General features: G+C 53.7%; 1 protein-coding gene across 2 annotated transcripts in view; it reads right to left on the bottom strand.

Annotated features, from left to right (window-relative positions):
• The window catches only part of LOC116939217 (rabphilin-3A-like), a 116,082-nt gene that overhangs the window by 24,714 nt on the left and 67,928 nt on the right, over positions 1–23,440 (bottom strand). For both annotated transcript variants that reach the window (XM_032947359.2, XM_032947360.2), the window contains exon 13: positions 1,637–1,924. In XM_032947359.2, the coding sequence (XP_032803250.2) occupies positions 1,637–1,924 (288 nt within the window). The remainder of the gene's footprint in view (positions 1–1,636; positions 1,925–23,440) is intronic.

Here is a 23,440-nt window from a genome sequence, read left to right as displayed (position 1 = left end):
AGCTGACGGATCTCAAAGACAATAGGCCCCGACAGGTTCGTCGATAACACTGCCTCCAAAAAGTGGAAAAATACGATGGGCGACGTTTCGGGCAATCACCCTTCTTCATAACAGAGAGAGGCGAAGGGAATCGTAGTTGGAGACGGCACCCTTCAACATGTGGCAATAATATAAATAGCGGCGGACTTCTGCTGCTGATGATGATAATGATGAAACTTACTCCGAATAAACTCATCTCGCGTGGTTCGGAACAAGAATGCACAATGCAGGTTCGGAACGGCTCGTTTGAACAGAACACGGGAATCTTGGCCGGGAACAAACAGTCGCGAGGGCCTGTCCCTTCACCCTCACGGCACGTGGAGGGTCGCGCCTGTTCGTTCGGAACAGCTGGGTTCCGTTCGCGAGAGCTGATGCGAAAACCGGCAAGGGCACAACTCACAGCACTTGCCCCCAAAAGTCCGTGAAGGCTACACGGGGTGGTGGGTGGGTGTGGGGGACCTTTGTCTTTGTATGCCGCGCCTTGGTGGCCACGTTCCACCTCCTGTAATCCCGCATTGTGGAGGCAGCAGCGAGGGGTTGGTGGATCGCCGCACAGAGGAAGTGCCGCGTATATCCCGACTCGCCAGCAAGTGGCGGTACAGCAAAATAAAAGAATGTGGACTAAATTCCATCTGTTTCATTTGTATGGGATTTTAGTTTTGCCCTCGCCCCACCCCACCCCCTCGCTCGCACGCACACACACGTGGGTTTGTTTTGTCCTTGTCCGGGTGCTTCATGTGAAGCACTCCTCTCCACGTACAAATCACGCGTTCGATTGGCCGAAAACACCTTAATATGTAGAGGAACGCAGAGCTCGGCCAATTGTTGGTAAGCGCCGGCTTCTCACCACCGCGTGGCTGCTGCTGCTCCCTTCACGCTCGTCACTCTACGAGAGCGAGCGAGTGCTACGCATTGAGTGTTACAGGTTGAGATTATTATTATTAACCCTTCATTGGTATCCGACCCTTAATTGAGCCCTAATTAATGAGAGGTCTGCAGGCGGGGCACGTGGTGATCTCATTTTAACAAGGATGCGACTTAAGAGTCTGAGCTGCAGGGCTGTGGGAGATGTCGTCTCTCTCAATGTGGATGTGTCTGTGTGTGTGAAATATGCGTGCGGAGCGGCGGTGAAGTGGTTAGCGCACTGCATTACGAATCTGGCTACCCGAGTTCGATTCCCGCTCACGGTGGAGAACATTCGCACGGTTCCATGGGTCTACCTGGGTCTCCCCTCTGGGTCTCCCCTCTGGGCATCCCCTCTGGGCATCCCCTCTGGGCATCCCCTCTGGGCATCCCCTCTGGGCATCCCCTCTGGGCATCCCCTCTGGGCATCCCCTCTGGGCATCCCCTTTGGGCATCCCCTTGGTCGACTCCGCCTTAAACGAGTCGCTTTGTGCGGTGCATAACCATCGCCACGAAGAGAGACAAAGGCGGCCGCGCGTGGTGCTGGCCACCCACGCCCTCGTGTGCCGTGCCGGCTTTTTACAGGCGCTGCTCGCGAACAGCACTTTCCCCGACGTTCCGTTAGGAGCTATAGGGGAGATGTGCGTGTGTGCGTGTTTACGTGCATGTGCCAAGTTGCAGTGCGCGCACTCACTGCTGTCATCCGAGTCCCCGCTGTCATCGTCTCGCTCCACGTCTCGCTCCGACTCGGCGGCGGGCGCGGCCACCGCCACCACCACAGCCACGGCCGCCCTCTCGCGCTCCCCCCTCTCGCGCTCCGCTCTCTCCGCCTGAATCTGCTGGAGTCGCTCTCGTTCCCGCATGGCCACCGCCGCGTCTCTTCCCGCTTCTCCGTCCCTCCCCGCCGCGTCTCCTCCGTCCGCGGCTCCCCCTGCGGCTCCCCCCGCCGCGACTGCCCCCGGAGCCCCCGAGCGGTTCATGGCTGCGGGGAATGAGCAGGGCACGCGCGGGAAGTAGTCAGAGATCTGCTTGATGGGGCGGATGGGCTCCGGGCAGACGTCGATGGCCATGTGGTCCCAGATGCGAAGCTCCATCCTTGGGGCTCCGGCGCAGGCAGTGGTGGTGGTGGTGGTGACGGCGGCGCTGGTGATAGTGCCGGGTGGAGGGTGGGTGGTGGTGGTGGTGGTGATGGTGGCGGTGGTGGTGATGGTGGCGGTGGTGGTGATAGTGCGGGGTGGAGGGTGGGTGGGTGGTGATGGTGTAGGGCGCGTGGATGGGTCGATGGTGGTGGTGGTGGTGGTGCTGGCTCCGGTGATGGTGGATGCGTGGTAGCCACGGTGGTGGTGGTGGTACTTGGTGATGGTGGTGGTGGTACTTGGTGATGATGGTGGTGGTGGTACTTGGTGATGGTGGTGGTGGTACTTGGTGATGGTGGTGGTGGTACTTGGTGATGGTGGCAGTGCAAGCAGGCGGACTCGATCCTCTCCTGCTGCAGCTTGTGAAGTCGCAGCAGTAAGAGCAATAACAGGAGCAGCAGTCGTAAGAGCCACTGCAGTTATAGTCGCGGCAGCGTTTGGTATCAGCAGCAGCAGCAGCAGCAGGTGCAGCAACAGCTGGTGCCGACACTGATTGATACAGACGCTGGTGACGATGATTGATGCAGCTCCTGGCGGAGAGGATGATGATTATAATTAGCGATTCTGATATATATGTGGTAATAATTTATGATACCGCTGTTAATAATGACGACGACGATTCTGCTACTCTAACAGGATAGGAGGATGATGATGATGCAGCTGATGATGACGATGAATTTGCTGCTGCTGATGATGAACGGTGATGAGGATGATGCTGTCGATGATGTTTATTGATGTTGCTGCTCATAGGGAGTAAATGACAATGCAGCTGTTGCTGGGATATCGGCAGCTGATGCTGCTTATGCTGCTTCTGATGATGAAAATGATTTCAATTCCGATGATGCTGCTCATTGATACCACCGCTAATGACAAACATATTTGATGTTCTTGTGATACAACGTATGCTTATGATGCTAGTGATGCTGATGATGACGAACGGTGATGATGATGTCAAGGATGCGGATTCTTTGCCGCTGCGAATGACGGATTTGTTTGAAGGTTGTTGCTCTGGACACCGATTATGACGATGCTGCTAATACTGATGATGATGATGGTGATGCTGCTGCTGATGATGCTGATACCAATGATGATAATAATTATACTGCTGATGATGATGTTGATTGACTTCTCCGCTATTGGCGTAGATATGAGATAACGCTGTGGTTGTCACGGACGACGGTCCCGCGTGAAGCTAATGATATTGTTGCTGCTGATGATGATCGTTCCCCGGTCTCTCGGCTGAGTTTGCGAGCTCCTGTCCCCGCGCCTGTTGATGGATGAGCGGAGGAGTCTGGATGAGCCGTGACCCCCCGGACCGGTCCGCGGTGCTGTAGTGTCCCCGCGAAGAGAAACGAAAACCCGGCTTGAACGCTCCCCCCACCAACCCCTTTGTCTCTGCTATCGCCTCATATTCATCTCTCTCGCTCTCTCGCCTCGCTCTCTCTCTCTCGCTGCCTCCCTCCCTCTCTCGCTCTCTCTCGCCTCGCTCTCTCACTCTCCCGCTCCTCTCTCTCTCGCTCGCAAGGGAGAAAGGAGCGAGAGAGAGTGTGTGTTTATTTATTTAGCGATTTTTTTTTGTTCAGCCATCCGCACGTGAGAGCGAGTAAAAAATACTGCGCTTTTGTCTTTGTCTTTGTTGTCTCTGTGTGTGACTCGGACTGTGTCTGTGTGTTGTTGTGACTCGGACTGTCTGTGTGTGTGACTCAGACTGTCTGTGTGTGTGAGACTCAGACTTCGCCTGTGTGTGAGTCTCAGACTATGTCTGTGAGACTCAGACTGTCTGTGTGTGTGAGACTCAGACTGTGTCTGTGTGTGTGAGACTCAGACTGTGTCTGTGTGTGTGAGACTCAGACTGTGTCTGTGTGTGACTCAGACTGTGTCTGTGACTCAGACTGTGTCTGTGACTCAGACTGTGTCTGTGACTCAGACTGTCTGTGTGTGACTCAGACTGTGTCTGTGTGTGACTCAGACTGTGTCTGTGTGTGTGTGAGACTCAGACTGTCTGTGTGTGACTCAGACTGTCTGTGTGTGACTCAGAATGTCTGTGTGTGTGACTCAGAATGTCTGTGTGTGTGACTCAGACTGTGTCTGTGTGTGACTCAGACTGTGTCTGTGTGTGTGAGACTCAGACTGTGTTTGTGTGTGTGAGACTCAGACTGTGTCTGTGTGTGAGACTCAGACTGTGTCTGTGTGTGAGACTCAGACTGTGTCTGTGTGTGACTCAGACTGTGTCTGTGTGTGAGACTCAGACTGTGTCTGTGTGTGAGACTCAGACTGTGTCTGTGTGTGACTCAGACTGTGTCTGTGTGTGAGACTCAGACTGTGTCTGTGTGTGAGACTCAGACTGTGTCTGTGTGTGAGACTCAGACTGTGTCTGTGTGTGAGACTCAGACTGTGTCTGTGTGTGAGACTCAGACTGTGTCTGTGTGTGAGACTCAGACTGTGTCTGTGTCTGTGACTCAGACTGTGTCTGTGTGTGAGACTCAGACTGTGTCTGTGTGTGTGACTCAGACTGTGTCTGTGTGTGACTCAGACTGTGTCTGTGTGTGAGACTCAGACTGTGTCTGTGTGTGTGTGTGTGTGAGACTCAGACTGTGTCTGTGTGTGAGACTCAGACTGTGTCTGTGTGTGACTCAGACTGTGTCTGTGTGTGTGTGAGACTCAGACTGTGTCTGTGTGTGAGACTCAGACTGTGTCTGTGTGTGACTCAGACTGTGTCTGTGTGTGAGACTCAGACTGTGTCTGTGTGTGTGTGACTCAGACTGTGTCTGTGTGTGACTCAGACTGTGTCTGTGTGTGTGTGACTCAGACTGTGTCTGTGTGTGACTCAGACTGTGTCTCTGTGTGTGACTCAGAATGTCTGTGTGTGTGACTCAGACTGTGTCTGTGTGTGACTCAGACTGTGTCTGTGTGTGTGAGACTCAGACTGTGTCTGTGTGTGTGAGACTCAGACTGTGTCTGTGTGTGAGACTCAGACTGTGTCTGTGTGTGAGACTCAGACTGTGTCTGTGTGTGACTCAGACTGTGTCTGTGTGTGAGACTCAGACTGTGTCTGTGTGTGAGACTCAGACTGTGTCTGTGTGTGACTCAGACTGTGTCTGTGTGTGAGACTCAGACTGTGTCTGTGTGTGTGAGACTCAGATTGTGTCTGTGTGTGAGACTCAGACTATGTCTGTGTGTGACTCAGACTGTGTCTGTGTCTGTGACTCAGACTGTGTCTGTGTGTGAGACTCAGACTGTGTCTGTGTGTGTGACTCAGACTGTGTCTGTGTGTGACTCAGACTGTGTCTGTGTGTGAGACTCAGACTGTGTCTGTGTGTGAGACTCAGACTGTGTCTGTGTGTGAGACTCAGACTGTGTCTGTGTGTGAGACTCAGACTGTGTCTGTGTGTGACTCAGACTGTGTCTGTGTGTGAGACTCAGACTGTGTCTGTGTGTGACTCAGACTGTGTCTGTGTGTGACTCAGACTGTGTCTGTGTGTGAGACTCAGACTGTGTCTGTGTGTGAGACTCAGACTGTGTCTGTGTGTGACTCAGACTGTGTCTGTGTGTGTGTGAGACTCAGACTGTGTCTGTGTGTGAGACTCAGACTGTGTCTGTGTGTGACTCAGACTGTGTCTGTGTGTGTGAGACTCAGACTGTGTCTGTGTGTGTGTGACTCAGACTGTGTCTGTGTGTGACTCAGACTGTGTCTGTGTGTGTGTGACTCAGACTGTGTCTGTGTGTGACTCAGACTGTGTCTGTGTGTGAGACTCAGACTGTGTCTGTGTGTGATTCAGACTGTCTGTGTGTGAGACTCAGACTGTGTCTGTGTGTGTGAGACTCGGACTGTGTCTGTGTGTGTGTGACTCAGACTGTGTCTGTATGTGACTCAGACTGTGTCTGTGTGTGAGACTCAGACTGTGTCTGTGTGTGAGACTCAGACTGTGTCTGTGTGTGTGACTCAGACTGTGTCTGTGTGTGATTCAGACTGTCTGTGTGTGAGACTCAGACTGTGTCTGTGTGTGTGAGACTCGGACTGTGTCTGTGTGTGTGTGACTCAGACTGTGTCTGTGTGTGACTCAGACTGTGTCTGTGTGTGAGACTCAGACTGTGTCTGTGTGTGAGACTCAGACTGTGTCTGTGTGTGAGACTCAGACTGTGTCTGTGTGTGAGACTCAGACTGTGTCTGTGTGTGACTCAGACTGTGTCTGTGTGTGAGACTCAGACTGTGTCTGTGTGTGACTCAGACTGTGTCTGTGTGTGACTCAGACTGTGTCTGTGTGTGAGACTCAGACTGTGTCTGTGTGTGAGACTCAGACTGTGTCTGTGTGTGACTCAGACTGTGTCTGTGTGTGTGTGAGACTCAGACTGTGTCTGTGTGTGAGACTCAGACTGTGTCTGTGTGTGACTCAGACTGTGTCTGTGTGTGTGAGACTCAGACTGTGTCTGTGTGTGTGTGACTCAGACTGTGTCTGTGTGTGACTCAGACTGTGTCTGTGTGTGTGTGACTCAGACTGTGTCTGTGTGTGACTCAGACTGTGTCTGTGTGTGAGACTCAGACTGTGTCTGTGTGTGATTCAGACTGTCTGTGTGTGAGACTCAGACTGTGTCTGTGTGTGTGAGACTCGGACTGTGTCTGTGTGTGTGTGACTCAGACTGTGTCTGTGTGTGACTCAGACTGTGTCTGTGTGTGAGACTCAGACTGTGTCTGTGTGTGAGACTCAGACTGTGTCTGTGTGTGTGACTCAGACTGTGTCTGTGTGTGATTCAGACTGTCTGTGTGTGAGACTCAGACTGTGTCTGTGTGTGTGAGACTCGGACTGTGTCTGTGTGTGTGTGACTCGGACTGTGTCTGTGTGTGTGTGACTCAGACTGTGTCTGTGTGTGACTCAGACTGTGTCTGTGTGTGTGTGAGACTGTGTCTGTGTGTGTGAGACTCGGACTGTGTCTGTGTGGAAAGCGGTTAGCGCGCTGCCATACGAACTCGGCGACCGCGAGTTCGATTCCCGCTCGCGGCCAACACCGGTGACGATTACCTGAATAGGTCCTGGGCCTCCCCTGGGTCGTCTCAGCCTAAAATGAGTACCTGGTGCGGTGCTTAAAAACATCGCCACTGGGAGGCAAAGGCGGCCGGGCGTGGTGCTGGCCACCCACACCCTCGTGTACCGTGCCGGCCTTCAATGGTACTCGTTAACAGCACATGCCCCAACAGTCTGTTAAGGCTATACGGGGGATCTTTGTCATTGTTTTCTGTGTGTGTGTGAGCGACTGGGAGTGGTCGCGCGTGTGACGGTGTGTACTCGGACGTAAATGAGAGCACATTGAGAGGGTGTGAGAGCGGTTCTTTTTTTTTAAGAGCGTGAGTGGTGAGAGAGAGAGAGAGTGAGCGACATTCAACTCGGTCAGGCAACCCAAGGCACATGGATCTGTTCCGTGACCTTCCTGCGAGCGGGCCTTCGACACTTCACGTGGCCTCAAAGTGCACCCAGCCTGGCACGAGCGCCGTGGTGACCTCACCGCCACTGAGTGGCGAACGGCGGTTGTTGTTGCTGTTGTTGCGCGTGAGAGATAGGGAATGGAGCGGTGGCGCAGTGGTTGGCGCACTGCGCTTTGAACCCCCATCGATGGCCCCGAGTTGGATACCGGTCGCCGGCCACCGAACGTGAAGAGTGACGTCCGAATGCGCGTGCGAGTGTGGGAGAGGCAGAGGGCAGCGTGCGCGCGCGCGCGTTCTCTGTGCGCGTGAGAGCGCGTGCGCCCCAGAGCGCGTGCGCGTTCTCTGTGCGCCCCAGAGCGCGTGCGCGAGTGAGTGCGTCGACCTAGGGCGGCTCAGACTTAAATGAGAAAGTGGTGCGATGTGTACACGTCGCCAACTGGGGAGACAAAGGCGGCCGAGGAGTGGTGTTGGCCACTCACCACCACCTTCGCGCGCCATGCCAGGTTTTGGCCTCCGTAGGGTTGCAGGTCGCTAACAGCAGATGGCCCAACAGTTTGTTCAGGCTATACGGGGGGGATCTTCGTCTATTTTTTTTGCACGTCTGTGTGAGCAGGACCGTCCATGGGGAGGAGTGGGGGGGGGGGGGGGCGGCGTGGGGGGGCCCAGGGCAAATCACACGGTATTAACTACCCCCCAAAGCGTGGGGCCCGGGGCGGTCGCCCCGATTCGCCGTGCCCTAGCGACGGCACGTGACGTGAGGGTTCTCACGTCACGTGCCGTGCGTGAGAGCTCTCACGTCACGTGCCGTACGTGACGTGAGGGTTCTCACGTCAAGTACCGTGCGTGACGTGAGAGTTCTCACGTCACGTGCCGTGCGTGACGTGGAGCTCTCACGTCACGTGCCGTGCGTGACGTGAGGGTTCTCACGTCACGTACCGTGCGTGACGTGAGAACGCTCACGTCACGTGCCGTGCGTGACATCATCCGCGGTTATGGTGAGCGCCGATTAGACGGACGAGCGCGGAGAGACATCGAGATGGAGAAAAGTGGGAGATAGGGAAAGCGAAGAGAGGAGGGAGAGAAGAGAGAGAGAGGAGGTGGAAGAGTGGAAAGTTCTGAAGGAGGGCGGTAAGACGAGAGAGGAGAGAGAGAGTAGAGAGAGAGGGCAGAGAGATGAGAGAGGAGAGTAGAGAGAGGGCAAAGAGATGAGAGAGCGTGCGGAGGGAGAGAGGGGGAGTGGAGTTGATTGTTTTTCTCTGAACATGTCCACACACGTTGCCTCCTCGCGCTAATGAACAACTAAACAAATAAATAACCCCCCCCCCCCCCCACCGCTGTTGGGGAGACACACGCGTGCATAAACAACACACGCACACAGACAAAGGTCCCTCGTAAAGTCTTCAACAGATTGTTGGGGCAAGTGCTCTTAGCGAGTACTTGTTAAGGGTCGGCACGAAACACGACGGGGTGGGTGGCCGGCGCCACGCACGCCCGGCCGCCTTTGTCTCCCCAGTGGCGACGTTTACACACCGCACCAGCGACTCATTTGAGGCCGAGTCGACCTTCAACAAAGACAGTTTCAGTTTCTACCACTGTCGCTGAGCCCCCTCCCTCCCCTCGCACTCTGTCACCCTCCCAGACGAAACTCATCGTGTAGTAGTTATTATTAGTAGTCGTACTCTGGGTTCATAACGCGCAGCTGAGACACTGAGAAAATAAATAAATAATGCGCTCGCCAGACGCGGGGTGATGCGGGTGAGTGATGTGGGGGTGAGAGTGACGCGAGTTGCATGAACCCCGCCACGCCGCTCAGAGTGCGTCCGCACCTCGTCGAAGCTCAGAAAACTCAGCGGGGGTGGGAGAGGGACAGGAGGGGTCGTGCTGGGATGATGGGCGACTCCCACTCATCACACCGGCGGCTCTAGGCTGATGTAGCTGCTGCTGTAGCTGCTGCAGCTGCTGTAGCTGCAGCAGCTACTGTAGCTGATGCAGATGCTGTAGCTGTTGCAGCTGCTGTAGCTGATGCAGATGCTGTAGCTGCTGCAGCTGCTGTAGCTGCTGTAGCTGATGCAGATGCTATGACTAATGTAGCTGTTACTGTTGCTGCTGCAGCAGGTGCTGTTATAGCTTCTGCTGCTGTTGTAGCTGCTGCAGCTGCTGCTGTAGCTGCTGCAAATGCAGCACGTGCTGTTATAGCTGCTGCTGTAGCTGCTGCAGCTCCTGCTGTAGCTGCTGCAGCTGCTACGACTAATGTAGCTGTTCCTGCTGCTGCAGCAGGTGCTGTTATAGCTGCTGTTATAGCTGCTGCAGCTGCTGATGCAGCTGCTGCTGTAGCTGCTGCAGCTGCTGCTGCTGTAGCTGCTGCTGCAGCTGCTGCAGCTGCTGCTGTAGCTGCTGCAGCTGTTGATGCTGCAGCAGCAGCTGCTGCTGCAGCTACAGCAGCAGCAGCTACAGCTGTTGATGCTGCAGCAGCTGCTGCAGCTGCTGCTGTAGCTGCTGTAGCTGCTGCCCAGCCGCGTTACAGGCAGCGCAGAGGGCAGTGCAGCAACATCCACCGTTGCACTGCGCCTTCTATGCTCGCACGTGTGTCCAAAATAGCTCCCTCCCGCCCCGCCTTCACTCATCCCCGCTGACCGGCGCGGTGAAGTATGGTGATTTCAAATTAAACGACGCCCCTCCGGCCCCCGCGCGCGGCGTGGCCCGGCGCTCATCCAGCAGTGGCATTTGAGGGAACCGCGACCCGTGCCAGGCGACACCGCGGAACGCCACGGGAGGTGTATGTGTATGTGTGTGTACTCGAGCCAATACACCAACGGCAACAACAACAACAACATAAACCCCGGGCAATTGTTAATTTGGTTGAACAACGTGGAAAGACTGGCCGAGTTCCCAACATTCATTAATCTACGTGTTGGGTTGTTTTTTTTTGGGGGGGGGGGGGTAAGGAAAAAACGGAGGAAAAATCAATTAAGCAATTTTCATGAATTCGCAATTGATTTTACTAATTGACTGCACGCTAATGAGAACGGTGGTCGTAACACGTGACCGTAAGAAGTGACCCCCCCATGCCCCGCCCCCCACGAGTCCCCCACACCCCCCCCCCCAAATTGCTAGTGTATATTCGAGACCCTGAGCCAATAGTGTAAATTCCACATAACTATGGCAAATATCGGTCTATCAGTGTAACGAATGTTGTTCATAGTAAGGTTTTTCCCCATTTTTCTGGCAACAAAACTGAAATCTTTTTTACAAGGATTCATGTCTGCATTAACCGCAATACCTGCAGTCAAAATGCAAACAAAAAACATACTATGATAATATATGTATTGTCCTTGAAACTGATTGGTCCAAACTCTTTGGTTCTATTGGGTAAAGTCCAAATAAAACCAAAGAGTATGGATCCTAGCAGTCACGAAAGCTTTAAATCTAGAATTGATTGGTCCAAACCAAGGGACGGCTTTCTTTTGAGCCTCGACCCAATTGGTGCTCGACCACATGACGCCAGAAGGCGTCACACAGCTCAAAGACAATGCATTATCAAAGTAATAAGGGCTCTGGGTGAGCATCTACATCATTAGACCTCCTTTGTCAGTACCAAAATGTAATAATAGGGTTTTTCCCCTTTTTTCTGGCAACAAAACTCTGGTTAATGCAGACATGAATCCTCGTAAAAAAAGGTTTCAGTTGTGTTGCCAGAAAAAAGGGGAAAAACCCTATGATTACATTTTGGTACTGGCAAAGGAGGTCTAAGGATGTAGATGCTCACCCCGAGCCCTCATTACTTTGATAGTGCATTGTCTTTGAGCTGTGTGACGCCTTTTGGCGTCATCTGGTCGAGCACCAATTGGGTCGAGGCTCAAAAGAAAGCCGTCCCTTGGTGTAGACCAATCAGTTTCAAGGACAATGCATCATATTATCAAAGTATGATTTTTTTGCATTTTGACTGCAGGTATTGTGGTTAATGCAGACATTAATCCTTGTAAAAAAGGTTTCAGTTTTGTTGCCAGAAAAAAGAGGAAAAACCCTATGATTACATTTTGGTACTGGCAAAGGAGGTCTAATGATGTACAGTGAGGGAAAAAAGTATTTGATCCCCTGCTGATTTTGTACGTTTGCCCACTGACAAAGAAAGTATCAGTCTATAATTTTAATGATAGGTTTATTTGAACAGTGAGAGACAGAATAACAACAACAAAATCCAGAAAAACGCATGTCAAAAATGTTATAAATTGATTTGCATTTTAATGAGGGAAATAAGTATTTGACCCCCTCTCAATCAGAAAGAATTCTGGCTCCCAGGTGTCTTTTATACAGGTAACGAGCTGAGATTAGGAGCACACTCTTAAAGGGAGTGCTCCTAATCTCAGCTTATTACCTGTATAAAAGACACCTGTCCACAGAAGCAATCAATCAATCAGCTTCCAAACTCTTCACCATGGCCAAGACCAAAGAGCTCTCCAAGGATGTCAGGGACAAGATTGTAGACCTACACAAGGCTGGAATGGGCTACAAGACCATTGCCAAGCAGCTTGGTGAGAAGGTGACAACAGTTGGTGCGATTATTCGCAAATGGAAGAAACACAAAATAACTGTCAATCTCCCTCGGCCTGGGGCTGCATGCAAGATCTCACCTCGTGGAGTTGCAATGATCATGAGAACGTTGAAGAATCAGCCCAGAACTACACGGGAGGATCTTGTCAATGATCTCAAGGCAGCTGGGACCATAGTCACCAAGAAAACAATTGGTAACACTACGCCGTGAAAGATTGAAATCCTGCAGCGCCCGCAAGGTCCCCCTGCTCAAGAAAGCACATATACATGCCCGTTTGAAGTTTGCCAATGAACATCTGAATGATTCAGAGGACAACTGGGTGGAAGTGTTGTGGTCAGATGAGACCAAAATGGAGCTCTTTGGCATCAACTCAACTCGCCGTGTTTGGAGGAGGAGGAATGCTGCCAATGATCCCAAGAACACCATCCCCACCGTCAAACATGGAGGTGGAAACATTATGCTTTGGGGGTGTTTTTCTGCTAATGGGACAGGACAACTTCACCGCATCAAAGGGACAATGGACGGGTCATGTACCGTCAAATCTTGGGTGAGAACCTCCTTCCCTCAGCCAGGGCATTGAAAATGGGTCGTGGATGGGTATTCCAGCATGACAATGACCCAAAACACACGGCCAACGCAACAAAGGAGTGGCTCAAGAAGAAGCACATTAAGGTCCTGGAGTGGCCTAGCCAGTCTTCAGACCTTAATCCCATAGAAAATCTGTGGATGGAGCTGAAGGTTCGAGTTGCCAAACGTCAGCCTCGAAACCTTAATGACTTGGAGAAGATCTGCAAAGAGGAGTGGGACAAAATCCCTCCTGAGATGTGTGCAAACCTGGTGGCCAACTACAAGAAACGTCTGACCTCTATGATTGTCAACAAGGGTTTTGCCACCAATTACTAAGTCATGTTTTGCAGAGGGGTCAAATACTTATTTCCATCATTAAAATGCAAATCAATTTATAACATTTTTGAGATGCATTTTTCTGGATTTTTGTGTTGTTATTCTGTCTCTCACTGTTCAAATAAACCTACCACTAAAATTATAGACTGATCATTTCTTTGTCAGTGGGCAAACGTACAAAATCAGCAGGGGATCAAATACTTTTTTTCCCTCACTGTATATGCTCACCCCGAGCCCTCATTACTTTGATAGTGCATTGTCTTTGAGCTGTGTGACGCCTTTTGGCGTCATCTGGTCGAGCACCAATTGGGTCGAGGCTCAAAAGAAAGTCGTCCCTTGGTTTGGACCAATCAGTTTCAAGGACAATGCATATATTATCATAGTATGTTTTTTTTGTTTGCATTTTAACTGCTGATATTGTGGTTAATGCAGATATGAATCTTCGTAAAAAAAGGTTTCAGTTTTGTTGCCAGAAAAAAGGGGGAAAACCCTATTATTACATTTTGGTACTGGCAAAGGAGGTCTAATGATGACTGTTGTTCAAATGCTCACCGCTAAGGGATACGCATTGTATGTACCCAGGAGGGATGATTTGCTGAGTGGACCCCTGATCGGGATTTGAACTTGGGTAATTCCTGTGCTATGGCACAGTGGCGGCAGTAATCACCACCACTCCCACCAACATCATTACCATCACTATCATCACCACCCTGCACCACCCGCTATCAATCCACCACCATCACCTCCCACCACCCACGCCCAGCTTGGGTCCATGTGACAGTAATTACCACCTTGCACAAACAATTGTCTGTGTTGTTCACCCTGATAAATGTTCCAGATTTCTCGACACGCAGCGTGGGAAGGGGTTGAGGGGCAGTGTTTGAGGCGGTGGATATTATATTATTTTGGCTGATGATGATGATGATGGCCATCACGAGTGAGATTATGATGTTGATGGTTAAGATGAATACAGCAGAATCAATTACAACACCAATTTCACCAACACCACCAACATCATTATCACCATCGCCAAAATCACCGTGATGATGATGCTTATATGAGACGTGATTGTTGGTGGCGGCAATTATTAATAATCACGCGCAACAGATTATGCTGGTTATAATGACCATGAACACCTTTGCGGTGAATTGGAATCGAACTCGGGTAAGCCAGATTCGTAACGCAGCGCGTTAAACCACGGGACGCCACCGCCTCCACGTATAGCCTTAAATTATTGTTGGTGCAAATGCTACAGATGCCGGCGGAGCGCGCGATGCAGTGGTGTGACCAACAGCAGCTGTCCGGTCGCTTTTGTTTCCCCCAGTTGCTTATATCACACTAAGTACCCTGCGGGCGGCGGGGGGGACTTACACCAGTATATCTATCACCCCGTATGTGTGTATGTAAGTGGAACTTCTTTCGCTCCGTACGTAGCCAACCGTGCTAATCTGGGCCCACGGACTTTCTAATCAGCACCCCCCCCCCCTCCGCCCCCCTACATACAAACACGATTGCTGTGTGTGTTGCGTTATTGATGATGTGTGGGACTGGAGAATAGCTGCTTAGCTGTGATGTTTATTTGATAAATCACGTGTAGGCAACGGATGAAAGGGGGTTTCAGGCTGCTAGACTATTTAAAATACCGATAATATTGATAACTCTGAGTTATAAGTGGCGCTAAGACGCACATAGGAGAGGATAGTGGTGGGGAGGGGGGGGACGTGTGGATCGGGTAACGGACGACGCGTTGATGATGGTCATCCAGCAAAGGATAGACTGACAACTGGCTCCGGCATACGAACGTGGAATGCCCGCGTTCGTATGGCCGAGCTGAGTGGGGGGGGGGGGGCGCCCTAAGGCTAGTTTGATCGTGGGATTCAATCACGGAGAGTAACAGCGCGAGTTGACTCTGTGCAAGCATCCACCAGGAGGATGATGCTGATGATGATGCTGATGACGATGTTGACGACGTCATGGCCCAGTCGTATTCGAGAGAGGATGCGACTGGGCCATCAGGGCCATCGAAAAACAAAGGCGTGGAGATTCCCACCGCCCCCTCCCACCTTATGGCCTGCAAGCACAGATGTTTTGGGGGGCAGGTGCTGTGAGCGAGTAACTCCTACGGAGGTGCTCGGCACGGCGCACGAGGAGGTGGGCGGACAGCACCACGCCCGGCCGCCTTTGTCTCCCTGGTGGCGATGTTCATTTGACGCTGAGTCGACCTAGAAAATCGCCACTGGTGTGGGAATCGAACTCGGGTCGCCGGGTTCGTAGGGCAGCGTAGCGCTAACCCCTCCACTACCGCCCTACACACACACACACACACAGACGCGGGCGCGCACACAAAGGCAAAGGTCCCCCGGGTAATCTTATTGAGTGTTGACCGTAGAGGGAGGGAGGGGTGGTGGGTGAGGGAAGTGCCCCTGGAACAGGCCGGGGTGACGCACCAGGCGGGGGCGGTGCTATGGCCGGGTCCACGCACGCACGGCCCGTCAGCCTTTGGTTTTACGGCCCACGCTCGGGCCTCTTAATTTAAAGGCCCAGTCGATCCAGATGAAGTCCCGGGCAGATTCAGATGCGGGGTGGACAAAGACAAAGATCCCCCGTATGACCTCTGACGGACTGTTGGGGAAAGTGCTGTTTCGAACTTACGCGGCGTAACAGCGGCGTGGGTGGTCAGTGCCAAGCTCGGCCGCCTTTGTCTCCCTGGTGGCGATGTTTACACACCGCACCAGGTACTCATTTGAGGCTGAGTCGGCGTAGAGGAGGCCTAGGACCGTTTCAAATAATCGCCACTGGTGTTGGACGTGAGCGGGAATCGAACTCGCGTCGCTCAGTTCGTTGAGCAGCGCGCTAACCGCTACACTACCGCGCCCCATTCACGCAGCCAAACAGCCACACACACACGCAGCCAAGCACACACACACAGACAACCACACACACACGGTCAAACACACACAACCACACACACACAGCCTCACACCCACACACAGCCAAACACACACACGGCCAAACACACACAACCACACACACAGCAAAACACACCCACAGACAACCACACACACACGGCCAAACACACACACACACAGCCACACCCAAACACACAGCCACACATAGCCACACACACACACAAAGCCACACACCAACACACAGCCACACACCCACACACAGCCACACACCGACACACAGCCAAACACACACAACCACACAGCCACACAGCCACACACCGACACACAGCCACACACCCACACACCGACACACAGCCACACACACACAGCCACACAACCACACACACACACAGCCACACAACCACACACACACACAGCCACACAACCACACACAGCCAAACACACACAACCACACAGCCAAACACCCACAAAGCCACATACCCACACACAACCACACACACACGGCCAAACACACACACAAAGCCACACACCCACACACAGCCACACAGCCACACACCCACACACAGCCACACACCCACACACAGCCACACACCCACATAGCCACACACACACAACCATACAGCCACACACCCACACACAGCCACATACCCACACAGCCACATACCCACACAGCCACACACCGACACACAGCCACACACCGACACACAGCCACACACCGACACACAGCCACATACCCACACAGCCACATACCCACACAGCCACATACCCACACAGCCACATACCCACACAGCCACATACCCACACAGCCACATACCCACACAGCCACATACCCACACAGCCACATACCCACACAGCCACATACCCACACAGCCACATACCCACACAGCCACATACCCACACAGCCACATACCCACACAGCCACATACCCACACAGCCACATACCCACACAGCCACATACCCACACAGCCACATACCCACACAGCCACACACCGACACACAGCCACACACACACAGGCGGTGATCCGAAACGGGCTCATGCGGCTATGATCCAATTCGGGCTTAACTGATACACAGCCAAATAAAGCGACACGGGGCGAAGCCTGAGCGAGGAGAGAAAGGGCCAGGGGAGAGGGAGACGTGGAGCAGAGAGAGAGGAGAGGAGGAGAGAGAGACGGGGAGAGGGAGACGTGGAGCAGAGAGAGAGGAGAGGAGGAGAGAGAGACGGGGAGAGGGAGACGTGGAGCTGAGAGGGAGGAGAGGAGGAGAGAGAGACGGGGAGGGGGAGACATGGAGCTGAGAGAGAGGAGAGGAGGAGAGAGAGAGACGGGGAGAGGGAGACGTGGAGCTGAGAGAGAGGAGAGGAGGAGAGAGAGACGGGGAGAGAGAGACGTGGAGCTGAGAGAGAGGAGAGGAGGAGAGAGAGACGGGGAGAGGGAGACGTGGAGCTGAGAGAGAGGAGAGGAGGAGAGAGAGACGGGGAGACGTGGAGCTGAGAGAGAGAGGAGAGAGAGACGGGGAGGGGGAGACGTGGAGCTGAGAGAGAGGAGAGGAGGAGAGAGTGACGGGGAGAGGGAGACGTGGAGCTGAGAGAGAGGAGAGGAGGAGAGTGACGGGGAGAGGGGAAACGAAGGGAGAGCGACACGAGCGAGAGAGAGGAGAGAGAGGAATGCACGACGCGAGACAGAAAGCGGCGAGGTTGGGAGTGTTGGTGGTGGGGGGCACGCTAGACGAGGGAGAGGAAAGGGAGAGATAAGGGAGAGATAAGGGAGATTTTTGCAGAATAAAACAAGCCACGGTGGTCCGTGAGGAGGAGAGGGTAATTGGTATGTGTGCCACGTGTGCCATCAGGGAGTCGCCTCCTTCTCTCCCCCCCTCCTGCTCCCTCCTCCACCCCCCCCCCCCCCTAATCTCGGCGCGTGACACGGCGCTTAATGCGCACGTGACGCGTGCACGCGCAGCGCGCGTGCGGGGGGTGGGGGTGTATCAGAGCGGCGGCGCTGCTGAGAGTTGATGTGGGAGTGGTTGTTGTGAGTGCTGCAAGAGGAGTTTTGGTCGTGGTGGTGGTGTTGGTGATGACGATGTGTGCCACGTGTACGGCGCGAAAGAAGTTCAACATGCGTACGTTAATAGTGGGTATAGGTTGCGATGGGCGCTGTATCGCTGGCTTGCTGTGATGCTGGTTTGTGATGAGTGCTATAAAGATGGTGTATTTATGTTGGACTTCTTTCGTACCGCACGTAGCCTACCGTGCTAATCAGAGGTGCGGAGGAAGGTGGTTGTGATGGGTGCTGTTCGGGTGTTGGTGGGTGAGTAGTAATAGTGGGTGATGATGATGATGATGGAAGTGGTGATGAGTGTGATGATGTGAAAATCTGCGCGGGAGAGAAGTGGTGAAGGAGAGATGAGGTGAGTGAGTGAGAGAGATCAGGAGGCAGCGGCCGTGGAGAGCTGAGAGTATTTAATTGGCAGCACTCTAAGATTCGCTTTAATCACGGGGGCGGGGGGAGGGGAAGGCTACCCCGGAGTTGAACGCAAAGCGCGCTGAGTGCTCTGACCCCTGAACCGTGAGGTCACCTCCGAGAGCTACAGAGACGCGGGAGGGAGGGAGCGAGGGGGAGCGTGGATGAGAGCGAGAGAGAGAGCAAGGGAGAGGTGGGTCGGGAGAGAAAGAGGGAGAGAGAGAATGGGTATGGGAGAGGAATGCGTGATGAGTGAGTGAGCAAGAGAAGGGGGAGGGATGGGGGGGGGGAGCCGTGAGAGGAGCGAGCGGGGAGACAGACAGAGATCAGGGAGGGGAGAGATGTGGGATGCGGGGGGGAGCGAAAGGGCGAGTGAGCGAGCGCTCGGCAGACAGACGGAGAGAGGAAACGAGAGGAAGGGAGAGCGACAGGGAGGGAGAGTTTTCACTTTACGCTCCATCTGAATCGCTGCCCCCTCCCCCTCTCCTGACCCCCTCTCCTGCCCCCCCCCTTCTCCTGCCCCCCCTCTCCTGCCCCCCCCCCCTCTCCTGCCCCCCCTGCCCTCCCCCTCCCGGTGAGATGAGGAATCAGGCGCCGCGATGATTTTTAATGGGCGCGGTGCGAGGAGCTGCGGGCACGCGAGGTTTCATTTGCGCCGCGCAGATCCCGGTGCTCGCGCGGGATACCTCGGTGGAGGAGAGGCGCCGTGGGGGTTAGCGGGCCACGCAGAGATCGAGACGATTTAGATGCTGTTTGGGGCCAGCAGCGTCGTTCGCGGGCGCCTATGAAGGTTGGCGCGGCACCGCGCGAATAGGAGTGGGGGCGGGGGGGCGGGGGGGGAGGACGTGACCAGCAACCCCCCACGCCGGCCGCTTTTGTCTCCCCCAGTGCTGAATGTTTACACGCAGCGCCGGGGGTTCTCATTTCAGGGTGACGATGCCACTCGCGTTGGGAAATCAAGTCGCGCTTCGGTTAGCCGATAGTGGTTGTTGTTGTTATTTGTCATCGTCGTGTGCAACTTGCTCCGCACGCGTTTGCAGAGAATAGAGAGGTGCGGCAAGCGTTTCCCTGTATACGGCAGTACAGCAAACAGGACCCGCGACTGTCAGTGACTTTCTTCTCCCCGGTTTTCGCCTCTCCCTCCGCTTGGCTCGCACTATTCATCGCGGGGGGGAAAAAATAAATAATGCGCAGACACCGAGCCCCCCCCTCCTTCCTCGTCGTCATCATCAGCAGCCATGACCGATCCACTGCTGGATGAAGGAGAGGGGGGGCGCCCCCCCCTCTCCTAAGCCGTCGCCAAGGTAATCGTTCTCTCGGGGCGTGTCTTTTCTCCTTTAACTGCCATTCCGTTTGTGTGTCTGTGTGTGTCTGTGTTTGTGTGTCTGTGTGTGTGTCTGTGTTTGTGTGTCTGTGTTTGTGTGTCTGTGTGTGTGTCTGTGTATGTGTCTGTGTGTGTGTCTGTGTATGTGTCTGTGTGTGTGTCTGTGTGTGTCTGTGTTTGTGTGTCTGTGCGTGTGTCTGTGTGTGTCTGTGTCTGTGTTTGTGTGTCTGTGTGTGTGTCTGTGTATGTGTCTGTGTGTGTGTCTGTGTGTGTCTGTGTGTGTGTCTGTGTGTGTGTCTGTGTGTGTGTGTCTGTGTGTGTGTCTGTGTGTGTGTGTCTGTGTGTGTCTGTGTGTCTGTGTGTGTCTGTGTGTCTGTGTGTGTGTGTCTGTGTGTGTGTGTCTGTGTGTGTGTGTCTGTGTGTGTGTGTCTGTGTGTGTTTTGTCGTTGTAATGGCATCAATGTTGTCGGCGTAAATGAACGAATAAATGTCACTCACATTCGTCCATACCTCCCCCACATATCCCCCTCCCCCCCGTACCCCACCGTACCCCACCTCCCTCCCCCCAATCCCCCCCACCGTCCCCACTCCCCCTTCCTTAGGCTCCTTGTGGCGTCACTATCTTTCGCATCCGGAGTTTAATCCCAAATCCCGGAGGGGGGGGGGGGGGGGGGGAGTGTTGCCCGAACCCCCGGGAGTGAACCGGGGGATATTTCTAGACGCCTGTGACTCACTCGCTCGGGGAAGCGCTCGCTGTAGTCAAGGGGCTCGCAGCCAAATAGGGTTGAGAGCCCGGATTGTTAATGGATTGTGTGATGGATGGATGGATGAGAGAACCTCACCCAACTCCGCACAGCAGACCTGCGTGGTGAGGTATGGTCGTATAACCCTCCCCCACCCCCCTCCTCCCACCACGAATCCGCAAGGAGTGAACGGGGGAGGTCGTTGTTTTTGCGGTGATTGTACAAAAAAAGGGATGTAACGTTTAAAACACGTGTAGGGGAGGGCGTGCGTGGGGCTAGGGGGCGTGGAGAGAGAGTGTAGGATGTAGAGAGAGGGAATGAGAGGGCGGGGAGAGAGGGAATGAGAGAGCGAATGAGAGAGCGAATGAGAGAGGAAATGAGAGCGGCAAGGAAAGAGGGAAGTAGAAAGTGAAGGAGGGAGGGAGGGAGGTAGAGGGCGAGGGAGCTATCCGCGTGGGGAGGGCCAAATGGCGAAGTGGATAGATACATTTGGAGGTGGGGGAAAGAAGGGAGGGAACGGCGAGCAGAGCGCGTGCGTGGATTGCGGAGGTGGAAGCAGAGACAGGGGAGAGAAGGGAGGGAGAGAGGTGAGGGGAGGGAGGGAAGGGAACAAGGGAGCTGGCCTCGAGCGTGAGGAGTCGCCCATCATTAAGCGCGCGCCTCCCTCTCTTCCTCTCGCGTGCCCAGCGGCGCGGGGTCCGAGCGAGCCGAGGAGTGATTCCGAATCTCGTTAAATAAAAAACCCAAAACACCGTGCTAGCGTGGCGTTAATGGTCTCATTAACGCAGGTCCGAGGCGGCGCCTGGTATGGGAGTGTGGGGGGGTCCTGAACCACGCGGGAAGCAGTGGGAGTGAGAGGGTGGGGGGGGGGGGGGGGGGCAGGCAGTCCACAGCGCTATCGCTTAGGAATTCACCACGCAGCCATCTCTGACGTTAAAGCAGTCTGCTCTGGGCTCTTGTTTAAAGCGATAGCATCGCGGGCTTTGCATTAACAACAAAAATTAATTACGGTCATTAATCCAGACAGCAAAGCCCGAGTCTCGAGCCCCTTCGTCAGCAGGGTCCTGCATGGGCATTGTCTGCCCGGTGCGTGCGTGGCGGCTGCCTTCAAGCTCGCATCGGCGACCGTGGAAGCAGCAGTAGCTGGCCCGTGTTCAGCACCAGGGACAGCTCCTGCACTTCACAGCACCACGGACAGCTCCTGCACTGCACAGCAAATCCCGCGGGCTCCACCTGTCACTCCCGCCCTTCTCGGCTGTCCATACCTCCCCCCCCTTAACCCCTCCCCACCCCCCAACCCTCTCCCATGGCTCCCCCTGCTTCCCTCCTTCTCTGCTCCCTCCTAACCCCCTCACGCACAGTAACATCCCCGATCCGACGACCTCCTCGCGAGCAGACCGAGACGCTCCCCTGTTCCTCCCGCCCACCAGAGCCTCCCATGACTCACCATCTGCTCCCTTCTAGTTGCCCCCCCTGCTCCCCCTGCCCCCCCCGCCCCTCCCCCTGCCATGGGGGGGGGGGGGGGTGGTGTCGCGCGTGACCGGGATGAGTCGGGTTTAGTCGCAATTAGCGCCGGCGCGTCGTCAGGGCTGATTAGCGCCGTCTGTCAAATTTCTCCTAATTGCCTGATCGATCGTTCCTTTAATTTAACCAGGTGAGAGGCAATCAGGATGCATCCCATTGTGATTCTTTTGAGAAAAGGGGGACACGACGCAGTGTGCATGAGTGCAGGAGGTACAGTATCCGTATTTTTATATATATATTTGTGTATCTGTATGAGTAGAGAAAAGCGTTTCTCTGCAACGGAAAATATAAAAACGGCTGTCATTTTCATGCTCATCTCACAAATTTCCCCCCATGTTCTCGGAGAGCTAAAAGTAATCTGCTAATGGAAGAAAGAGTTGTATATGCCTCTATCATTAACATAATATTCTAGCGACGGACTTGAAAAGTTATAGCGATTTCAAATTAACCGTGGTCACTTCTCTCTTCGTTATTCCCACCTCTTCGTGTGTCATTATCTATTATTATATCTAAACGAATTGCCTCTGCCGTTTCTAATTAGCACGGTTGGCTACGTACGGTGCGCGAAAGACGTTCTATATGTTACGTGGAAAATCCCGTGTAGTCAGTTACCCAGCTAGTTTCGGTGGCGAGGGCTCGCCCATAGCCGCTAACAATCGAGTATTGTTGGGCTGGAGATGAGCCCAGTCACCAGCCAGCCAGCACATTCGAGGCATCGATTAATTATTTGTGAATGATCAATTTATGATATATGGACGGAAGTAACTACTGTTTTCGAGATACTAAATATATACATTTTTGGTGTCAGCCAAAAGGAATGGAATTAACTTTAGAACCTTAGCAGGTACAAAGGTGGATCGTTAACATCGCGGGATCGTGTGAGAGAGATAGCAACGGCTCAGGGAGGCCTTCATCCAGCAGTGGATTGACCATGGCTGCTGCTGATGATGGCGATGATGATGGCGGTGATGATGATGTTGATACTCGGGGTGTGGATAAAGAGCAGCCCGCTCAACAAATAGTGAACTCCATTCATGTTGGGGTTGAACGTTGGAGATCTGATTAGGGTTCCCATCTCGGCAAGGCAACTCGATATTTAACTGCGGGGTTTCCCTCGCTTTATGCGGTAGTAGGAGGGGGCCTAACAAAGCAAAATCGTTTAGCGTGGACTGCACAGTCACCCACCCCACAATGCACCGCATGAGACAGCTGCCTATCCAGCAGCGCACACAGTACACACACACACACACTTCACAACGTTGGCACACGTCCGCTCGCGTAGCCGCCGCACGTCGAGTGAATTCAAACCGCATGTAGCGAATTTTGGGGGAGAAATAGGTGATCCGCATATACGTCGCGAAGTCGCACAGACTGCATCCGTATAAAGCGAGGGGAAACCGGTGTTGTTAACTACGTGGTTGGCGTAGCGGCCTCTAGTGGCTGCAGGGGACACGTGACCCCATTGCGTACGACATGCGTGCGATTGAATGACTGTCGTGATAGCGTTCGAGTCGTATTGTTTAGTCACG

This window comes from Petromyzon marinus, chromosome 5 (assembly GCF_048934315.1).
Source record: "Petromyzon marinus isolate PM22_M1 ecotype Great Lakes invasive population chromosome 5, UKy_Petmar_22M1.pri1.0, whole genome shotgun sequence".
Classification (NCBI taxonomy): Eukaryota; Metazoa; Chordata; class Hyperoartia; order Petromyzontiformes; family Petromyzontidae; genus Petromyzon; species Petromyzon marinus.
The sequence above is the reverse complement of the archived record's forward strand: the minus strand, read 5'-3'. Positions and strand labels throughout refer to the sequence as shown.